General features: G+C 39.5%; 1 protein-coding gene across 1 annotated transcript; it reads right to left on the reverse strand.

Moving 5' to 3' along the window:
• Nucleotides 1-8,773: 8,773 nt before the first annotated feature.
• Nucleotides 8,774-9,994, reverse strand: LOC133325763 (mitogen-activated protein kinase p38b). The gene is made up of 2 exons (XM_061534484.1): nucleotides 9,863-9,994; nucleotides 8,774-9,783 (listed from the first exon to the last, which is right to left on the reverse strand). The coding sequence occupies exons 1-2, from the start codon at nucleotides 9,969-9,971 to the stop codon at nucleotides 8,774-8,776; spliced, it is 1,119 nt and encodes a 372-aa protein (XP_061390468.1). The 5' UTR covers nucleotides 9,972-9,994.
• Nucleotides 9,995-10,808: the final 814 nt, after the last annotated feature.

Here is a 10,808-nt window from a genome sequence, read left to right on the forward strand (position 1 = left end):
TTTAAGTGAGTGGTTTATGGATTCAAGTTTAATGTTGTTAAAGGCTCCCTCTATATCTAGGAAGGCGGTCAGCATAAAATTTGAATTTTCCATATCCCGATCAGTCTTTTAAGAGTCTTGAGGAGAAAGGATGATAGTACTTTGGTGCAGAGTGGCTTGGTTTCACCTGCTTTGGGAATGTAAGTACCCATTACCTCGTTCCATAGATCCGGAACATACGAGAGATTCAAACACGCCGTATAGATCCTCACAAGGATCAGATATATACTTGGCGAGGCAAATTGAAGCATCGCCAGTAAAACTCCATCTGGTCCTGGCAATTTATACGGTTTGAATGAATTGACTGCCCATCGTATCTTATTTCTGTTAACCACCTTGCCAATGAGATCCAGATTGAGTGTCATCACGTTCATCGTCGATATCTTTGCAACATGGAAAATGAGTCTCAGGTAGGAGATTAAGAGTTGCAGAACCTGAGTCCGTCCACGCTCCATCCTGCTTCTTGATACTTCCGATAGACTTCGGATCCTTGGATGGTAGTCTTCGAATCCTAGCAGCGTCGTAAACTCCTTCTATCGACTCACAGAAATTTATCCAAGACTTTTTTTGCGCGTTTTATCTCAATCTTGTATTTGTTGAAACTAGCTCTATAGGAGTTCCAATCAATATCGAGTTTAGATTTATGCACCCTGTTGTACATACAGTCGTCTGGTCGCTTTTCTGAGCTCACCAAGTTCCTTGTTTCACCACACTGTTAGATTGTTATAGGCCCCATTCAGTTCCACAGCTGTTTCTAAGTTTTTATTCAGTTGGGATTTCGTTAGCTCTGTGAATTTCTCCCAGTTTTTTCTCCTTGGATTCCGATAAGGCTGTTGTTTAGCTCCGTCAAAAGAGACCTCGAAGAAAATCTTTAAATTATCCGAAAAAGGACATTCATCAGATACCCTCCAATTTCTGATTATGGAGTCATCTAAATTTGAGAGGGATAAGTCAATGACCTCCTCTCTATCCATAATTTTAAAGGTCGGATCGCTACCCCTATTACATATACGTACATTATAGGATAGAATGAAATCGAAAATGGACTCACCTCGTTTATTAGTGTCATTGCTACCCCATTGAAAATGGTGCGTCGCATCACAGGATAACGTTGCAGGTGCTCGTCATTTCATCGAGCATCTTTCGTACACAGGTGTTGGGTGGATCCAATTCCTCAAAAGGCATGTAGACTGAGGAGAGCAGGGTGGCCTTCCCAGTCGAATGCTCCAGCCTTACGGTGCACATGCCACCATTGCTGTAATTAGATTGAAAGATTACCTACTATACATGTTCTCACCTTGTCCCCCATGGACAAGGCTCCTGAATCAAGGCGATGTCCACTTCAGAGTTCGTGAGGGACAGGAGTATTTTGGCGACTGCGGCCTTGCAATGATGCAGATTGATCTGCAGGATGCGCAGCCTATGCCGCTTCCCTACTCCTACTGAGTTTCGGTGGATGTTTTCAGTCGAAACCGAACCCATCCTGAACCGAAGTTCAATTTCCCCTCACGCTCCCTATGATACTCCTCCACTGGTGGGTGAACCGCAACTCTCACAACCATTCCACCATCCTCGTTACAGGGAGTTAGACTGACAACGGTCCAGCTCGATGTAGTGAGGCTGGGGTTCTACTTGAGTGGTTGTAAGGCACTGATTTTATTGTAAAATATTTATCCTTAGTTACAGCTTTGCTGCGCCTACGGGGAGCAAAGCTGAATGCTATCGGACGCGTCCACAGGTTGCGGATAGTGGGAAGCCCAACACCATTCGTTGGGTAACTGTTAATAACCAATAAACAGTCGCGGACAATCAGCGGGCTCAGGGGGAGAGTCTCGGAGGAAATGACCGAGTGCCAATGATCCCTGAGTCGACGAGGCGAGAATGGCGCCCCCTCCCATATATCCATCTCAAGGTTTGGGACACTACCTTCTTAAAGTGTCCCCCCTAACGCTGGGGTGTCATGCGACCTCGTGCCTATCAGCGTTCCACGGTTTGCAGTCAGGGTACCGACTGTATTAGAACGGAGCCTTGTTGATACCTGGGCGCCTCAACAAGTGTTTCAGGCTTAGTTGCCAAGTCCTTGCCATGGTAAGAGGCTATGCCATGGTCGACCTCAAATCCTCACATACAGCACTTTTTTATGGAGCCAATTTTTAATAAAACCTTTCAAGGGGCTGGAGAAGACACTGAGGTTATTGGAGAAGCAGAACGACGGCCTTCAGACGAGGAGGTGGAGAATCCTCGCCTCGTTTGAAAGGAACGGCGGTGTAGTCGCGAAGTTCGCAACTGACTCTGCGGGAGAGGAGTACTTGAGGGAGAACAAGGGTGAGCTTGTTTATGGAATGGGGAAACTTTGTTTCCGCCTCACCACTCCAAAACAATAGGCAGGCAGCAGCAAGCGCTTAACGTGATTCAGATTAATCTGCATCACTGTAGAGCAGCAGCTGCTGAACTGCTACTCACCCTTTCTTCCTCAAACATCGACGTGGCGCTCATCCAGGAACCTTACATGTACAAAGGTAAGGTGACTGGACTGGGCGACACCAAATACACGCTTTTGTCTACCTCCAATGGAGAGAAGGTGAGAACGTGTATTCTTGCTAAAAAGGAGTTAAATTTAATGCTTCTTTCTAATTTCAGCAATGGAGATATGACGACAGCAAGACTAGACAGAGGTACCACGAAGCCACTGATAGTCTCTGCCGTCTATCTTCCCTATGAAGCTCCTGACCCACCCGGCACTGTTGTATGCCGCCTATTGGAGGAGATGAGCAGAGTTGGTGATATCATCTTGGGATGTGACGCCAACGCACATCACTTCTATTGGGGAAGCAGCAACACAAACACAAGAGGTGAGTCCATCTTCGAGTTTATACTTAGCTATAATCTTAGAATTTGTAATAGAGGCAATACACCAACTTTTGTTAATAGGGTGAGAGGTGAAGTCATCGATATAACCCTCAAAAATATGGACGACTCTGGGGTCGTAAACTGGGAGGTGTCTGAGAAATGTTCCTTCTCGGATCATAGACTCATATCCTTCCAGATTCCTACCTCTAGAGCTAAACAGAAACCTTATAGGAATCCTCGGAAGACGAACTGGGACAAATTCAAAGCTAAAACAGCAGCCTCTTTTCGGGATCGTAATGATCTCAAAACGGTTGAGGATGTTGAATTAGCTGTGAAAAATGTCACGGCCACTCTTCTGAAGAGCTATGAGGCATCTTGTCCTCTAACATACCCTGGGAAGAAATCTCAGCCGGTATGGTGGTCACAGGACCTTGCAACCTTGCGGAAGGCTGCAAGGAAAGCTTATAATAGAGCTAGTAAGACAAAGCTCAGTACAGATTGGGATGTCTATAAAAGACAATTCAATAGGTACAAGGGCGAAATCAAGAAAGCTAAACGTGAGTCTTGGGTCTGCTATAGCGAGTCGATCGAGGGAGTCAACGAAGCGGCCAGATTCCGCAGAGTACTCTCTAAGGATCCAAAATCCATAGGAAGTATTAAGCGAAGTGATGGAACGTGGACAAACTCTGGTAGTGAGACTCTTGATCTTCTGTCATCAACCCACTTTCCTGGTTGTAAGGACTATAGGGAAGATGCGCAGTGTGTGCATCAGCCTACAGTTCGGACGAGGGAAGAGGAGAAGTTGATAGAAGACACTATAAGATACCCAAAAATGATATGGGCGATAAATAGTTTTCAACCCTACAAATCTCCTGGTCCAGATGGTATAACACCGGCCATGCTGCAACACGCAGATGAACGGATAATATCATATCTGCAGGACATTTTTAGGGCTTGTTTACTTTTGTCGTACATACCCAGTCTATGGAAAGAGGTTACCGTGACCTTCATCCCGAAAGCCGGGAAGCCGAGTCATACGGTACCTAAAGACTATAGACCGATTAGTCTTTCTTCCTTTCTACTAAAAACTTTAGAAAGGTTACTAGACTCAGAAATTAGAGATACCATTGACCGTAATAAACTTAGTAAATCCCAGCATGCCTATATCAAGGGCAGATCAGTGGATACAGCTCTGCATGAGGTGGTTGGATACATCGAGAAGAATATGGAGTCCTCTGGCTACACGTTGGCAGCATTCCTCGACATCGAAGGAGCTTTCAACAATGTGAAGCTAGAGGCAATCCATTCTGCTCTCGTAGACATAGGTATCCCCTCACTCCTTACGGAATGGATTGATAAAATGCTGGAAAGCAGAATTATCAACTCATCCCTAGGAGAGAGTTCCGTGAGGAAATCTGTCAACAGAGGCACACCTCAGGGTGGAGTTCTTTCCCCCCTTTTGTGGCTTCTGGTGATAAATGAGATACTTATGAAATTCAATCATCTCAGGATAAAGGTTGTAGCCTATGCCGATGATGTAGTCTTGTTGGTTGGGGGTAAGTTTATTACGACAATATCAGACATCCTGGAGGGTGCTCTTTCAACCCTGTCAAATTGGGCTTGCACCAAAGGTCTTGGTGTAAACCCCACAAAAACCGAACTGGTACTCTTCACTAGGAAATACAAAATTCCTAGTTTCCGTCTGCCATCACTTGGTGGAGTGACATTAACCCTTTCTGATGAAGCTAAATATCTTGGCACTGTCCTAGACCGCAAGTTACTGTGGAATAGGAATGTCGAGGAACGCTCTAAGAAGGGATTGATGGCACTCTATTCATTCAAGAACTCCATAGGCAAGAGTTGGGGATTGAGACCCGGAATTATACACTGGTTGTATACGACGATTGTCTTACCAATACTTACTTATGGATGTCTTGTCTGGTGGCAGGGGGTGAATAAAAAGAAGCTGCTGACAAAACTGAGCTTAGTACAGCGATCGGCTTCAATTCTGATCACCGGAGCATTAAGAAGCACACCACAAGCAGCCTTGAATGCAATCTTGAATCTCCAACCATTGGACATTCTGATCAAATTCCAGGCTGCTAGGTGTGCCCTGAGACTCCGGGAAACAGATGCCTTGAAATCGCTGAACTATGGTCATGCCAGCATTCTAAACATAGCGCCAAGTTATAAACTTTTTAGGGGGGGATAGTCATATCAGTGACTATATTCCCCCCATAGGGATTTTAATGACATTAAAGTCGAATTTCCTAACAGGGAATCCTGGACTAGTGGCTCCCTACCTCTGCCAGGTCTGTCAATCTTCACAGACGGGTCCAAGAAGGAGGAAGGCACTGGCGCAGGCGTCTACTGCAGGGAATTAGGTATACGAAACTCATATAAACTCAACAATGATTGTAGCGTTTTTCAAGCAGAGATTCTTGCAATCACGAAAGCGGCCGAGATAGTAAAAGCACTTAATACAGACATTACGGGACCGGTGACTATTTATGTAGATAGTCAGGCGGCCCTGAAAGCGGTGAAGTCGCATACTATAAACTCGAAAGCAGTTCATGATTGTAAAACCGCTCTGAATGATATACGTCAAATAGTTGGGTTATGCTGGGTTCCAGGACATAACGATATTGAAGGGAATGAGATAGCCGACGAGCTTGCTCGAGGGGGGTCACAGTCGTCCAGTCTTCTGATTGAGAGATCTGTGAAACCCCCTATTAGCTATTTCATTGGCAGAATCCGCGCGTTCCATTGCGAGGTAGTCGGCAACAGATGGCTAAGGGAACCTGCATGCAGAATCTCTAAATCTATCTGGCCAGAATTCTCTCGTAAAAGAACGTCTTCGCTGCTGGATCACAACAAGAGGGAGATTAAGATCGTTGTGGGGATCATTACTGGTCACTGCAAAGTTAGATCTCTCACTTTTAAGTGGGACTCCAGTGGAGAGGATTACTGTCGTCTATGTGAGGATGAAGAAGAAGTGGAAACAATTGAGCACATCCTTTGCAAATGTCCATCGCTGATCAGCAGAAGACATAAACAGTTTGGATGTTATGAAATTGATAATCTAGTCTTCTTCTCCAAATTAGGTTAGGGTCTATAACCTAATTCTAGGCTTTGTCAAAAAATTGACTTGGCTAAAATAATGTCTCTTCCGCTCCCACCCATTCTGACTACCTCTCTCTCTACTCTTCCACTATCTTTTCTTCTTTCTCTTTATAGGTACACCTATGGCAATTTTGATAGATTTTACAGATTTTTTTTTAAAATATTTATCTGTAAATGATTTTATCGGTGCTTAGTTACAAAATTTAACTAAATTAAAAAGCTTTTTTAAAAATATTTTCAAAAAAATGCAGTAAAGTAAAAAATCACACAATGTTTTAATTATGTGGCCACGCAAAGTCGATGTTTTTCCATAAAAACCGTTATTTATGGAAAAATTACATGCTATAATTTTCTATTTTCCCACGAAATATCTTAAGTGCCGTATATAAAAGTGTCATGAAGTAAAAAAAAATTCTAAAATACTTAAAAAAAAAAAAACCGAAGGCTGATTAAAAACAGCCTTATTCTGGATGTCAATTCCACGTGAATTTACTCGCTCTTCCCCTTCGTCTTATTCTGAACAACATTTTTGTGTGAATTTTTTCGCATTTTCGCTTTCGCCTTATTCTGAACAACATTTTTGTGTGAATTTTTTCGCATTCTCGCTTTCGCCTTATACTGAATGAAGTTCGAAAGCGAAAAAATCCGCTTTGGGGAAAAATTAGGTATTCTGGATTACAGGGAATAGGAGAATGAGATGAAATTTTGTGCGATTTTTTTCGCTAATAAATTCAAAGTGAGTTGACTACAAAAACATAAGTAATAAATATTTTTATGAAAAATATTAACACAATACTTATTCTATGACGATTTAAAATATTATAAATGATAGTAAGCAAATATTTATCTGGAAACAGCAAATAAAATGCCTTTGGAAATCCTATTGATAATGATGCATGCTGAACCAAATATTGCCAAGGAATGTATAAAGGTAATAATGAATATTTAAGTCGAGTTTGATGCATTTTGGAGGCGAAAAACAGACATTTTGTGTGAGGATCTGTATCTCAAGAAAAAAAATTATAGAAAAACCAAATTTGCCTAATGAACCGCTTAACAGTGAAAAACTTAAACAAAAATTATGAAACAAAAAAAAAAAATACAAAAAATATTTTTTTCAAAATTATCCTTTGCATTATTTGAAGGAAGAAATAAAGGAGTAGGAGCATAACAGGCCACTTTAAGAATTTGGAGAGATAAAATATCGAAATTAAATAAAAAGGCACACAATTATGTGCCTGTGTTTTTCCCATCATAAAAAAATGTTCTTTTATTTGTAATCTATTGTAGTTGTTGTACCAAAATGCATCAAAACAATGAAGAGCTGTTTCACATGTCATATTGTAGGTTGCCATATTTTCAAACTTTAATTAGTGTTCTTTTAATTACAAAGCATTTATAAAGCGGATTCTTGATATTTCACATTTATATTGTTATAAAGTTTAAACCACAATAACAAGTAACAATTTTTAATAAAATAATCAATAAATAAAATATTGAAAAATATTACACAATTAAATTACAATGGGGCAACACACATTACAACTTTAATTACAATATGGCACCACACATTACAACTTAAATTATAATATGGCAACACGAATCTTTTTTTCAACCACCATTTTCGAAAACTCGAATCCGCATCTCGCATGTTTTTTGCGCATCGGCCCAGCTGTTGGACAAATAAATGTCAAAAATGTTGTTGTAATGTTGAACCAAAAAAGGTATATTTAACATAATTTGGTAAAAAAATCTTGCCAATCTGTTTGTTTTGGCAAAATAGCTGTTGGACAAATAAATGTCAAAAATGTTGTTGTAATGTTGAACCAAAAAATTAAAAAACAAAATTATAAATGAAAATCTCCGAATTTCTAATAGCTTTTTTGGCAATACTTTTATTAACAGTTTCTACAAGAATTTGTGTAAAAAAATCTTGCCAATCTGTTTGTTTTGGCAAAATATTTTTGACATATCAAAATACAACAACCGATGTTTGTTGTAGAAATTCGCCGATGCGGCTACCTTGTATATCTACCTTGCGTCTCCCTATTCATTCAGAATAAGGCGAGAATGTGAAAGCGAAAATTTTTGTATGTGCGTGATATCTCCCAGTGAATATCCAGAATAAGGCTGAAAATGTTTACCACAGTAAATGTTTAAATTACGTGACCACCACTGTAGTTTTGCATTCATTCTTACACAGGATTGCAATAAATTGAAATTTATAACAACCAATCCAGTTTGTTTTTTGTTTTTACCGTTAGTACGCCGACAATATCACAAAAAGAAAATCGTTTGATCACATCCAGTGGAAATCCAAACCAGCGTTAAAGAAACTTTACATCACATTTGCCCGCAAATGGATTTTAATGTTGAAACTCGAAATAAGTAGCCGCTGTTTGTGCAAACGTCAAAAAGGTTTTTGTAATTAAAAATCAAGAAAATAAATAACGGAATACGCTCTTACTCACGAAGTAATACGGACGTCCAATAACACTGTAGTGTTAGAATGTTCATATTAGATACAAGCCAAAAAGTTAATTGCGTATCATGTGTGTTAATAGTTTTAATATTAAGACATATTGGGACAAATGAGTTCCTTTTTTCTTTATTAAATGTTATAATAATATTAGGCGCAACGACGTTTACAGGGTTTAATTAAATAAAGGATATAAAATATTATATAAAGTAATAACATCTTGACGTTAAGTACGTGTCGAAAACATTGAAGTTACTTCTAAAAGGCAAAAAAGTGCATTTATTATTGTTGTGACCTTTGGCCTTGGCCAGGCGATTGTTGAGCTTGTCTTAGAACATCAGCGAAGGCCGGCAATGGCGTAAAATTCAATACTTCATTAAATACTAGTTCTTTCCACTTTTCAACTGACAAATCCATATCTTCAAAACTTTGATCATATAATGGTGAAGTTTGTTCATCTGTAGGATCGTGATATTTCTCCATATATGGATGGGCTAAAGCCTGTTCTGCTGTAATACGTTTCTCAGAATCTAATTCTAACATTTTCTCCAAGAGATCTATTGCCAAAGGATTTGCTCCGCGAAACACGTCGCGGAAATTACGGCGCTGCATAATCGGTAGCGAACGAATATAATTGCGAGCGCTATCTGAAGAAATTTTCTGCATAAAATCTTCTGGTGGAGTACCTAAAATTTCCATTATCAAATTTAATTGGTGTATATGGTCTGTACCCGGGAAAAGCGTGCGTCCTGTAAGCAGCTCAGCCATGATGCAACCTACAGACCAAATATCAACAGTTTGGTTATAGTGCATCCAATTAAGCATGATTTCTGGAGCTCTATACCAACGAGTAGCTACATAACCCGTCATTTCGCTTTCTGCTGGTCGTGCCAATCCAAAATCTAGAATTCTTAATTCACAATCCTCATTAACAGCAATATTTGATGGCTTCAAATCTCTGTGTATTATTCCAGCGCTATGAATGTACTTTAGACCTCTAAGAATTTGATAGACCAAAAACTGTACGTGGTCGTCCGACAATTTTTGAGTACGAATTATGTTATTGAGGTCCGCATCCATAAGATGTGTCACCAAATAAACTTGCTGAAAATTTTCTAAAGAATTTGGTGGTTGACCGGGATGAAAGACATCTAATAAACCAATGACATTTTCATGATCCATGTGCTTCAATAGTCTCAATTCACGGTATGTCCTTTTTGCATGTACGGCAGACTGGAATGGGCGGGCCAACTTCTTGATTGCCACTTTCATATTGGACCCACGTACAATGGCTAGTTAGGAGATATAATAAATAAAAATACTATCTTATCAACAGTTTCATACGATTTATCTGGTTGTTCTCTATTATACCTTTGCATACTTGTCCATATGCCCCACTACCAACCGATTGTAATTGTTGATAGGTGTCAGGGATTTCCCATTCCGTGCGATTTATATCCAGTTTATAAAACTTGGCCATCGTATGACGATATACGGTATACAACTAGCACTTTACACTATTTTCACCACCGAACAAATACACAAAATAAATGAAATCTATAAATTCACGCAACCAACAGAAAAATAAAAGAAAAATAAACGTCAGAAGAGAAAAAGAAGAGTTGCCGAGGGCAACGCAAATCGTAAGGGCGTAAAAATAAAATAGTGTTGCCAATCGTATATTAAAAAAAGTTGTTGTGTTTAAACATGGCAGATAAGTAAGTTACACCTTGAGAAATACAAATACAGAACTCATTCTGATTTAGAGTACATTTACATCGAACTTGTTCTACGGTAATCGACTTAGAGCGTGTCTAGACTACTAAATCCACTTGATTTCAAACGTCAATTCCATAGCGTATACATCACGTTAATCCTGTTCACAAATCAAGTGAACTATATTTGACGTATACGCCATGGAATTGACATTTGAGATCGTGTGCATTTCGTAAATCTAAACGTAGATTTAGTGTATTTGACATATATGCACAGGAAATACGATTTATTTATTTATTGCCACGAAAAAGCCATCTGGCCAATAAATATTGCAACATGCCAAAACTACAAATGACTAATTAAGAATTATACACGCTTTGTTTTTTGCTCAATATTTGTATGTACATATAAATAACTTTTAACAATATTTAATAGAGTAGAATAAGAGATGTAATGTTCCCACCATGGCACAATGAATAGGTAGTCCATTTAGCGCAGCTGATGTCTTGATTAACTGTCAAAGTGGATAATTTCTACTTGAATTCGATGTGCAGTGTTACCAACAATTTGAAATATTATATGAAAAAAATTGACAGATAAT

This window comes from Musca vetustissima, unplaced genomic scaffold, assembly GCF_032173495.1.
Source record: "Musca vetustissima isolate MV318-11 ecotype Yass unplaced genomic scaffold, APGP_CSIRO_Mvet_v1 utg24037, whole genome shotgun sequence".
Lineage (NCBI taxonomy): Eukaryota > Metazoa > Arthropoda > Insecta > Diptera > Muscidae > Musca > Musca vetustissima.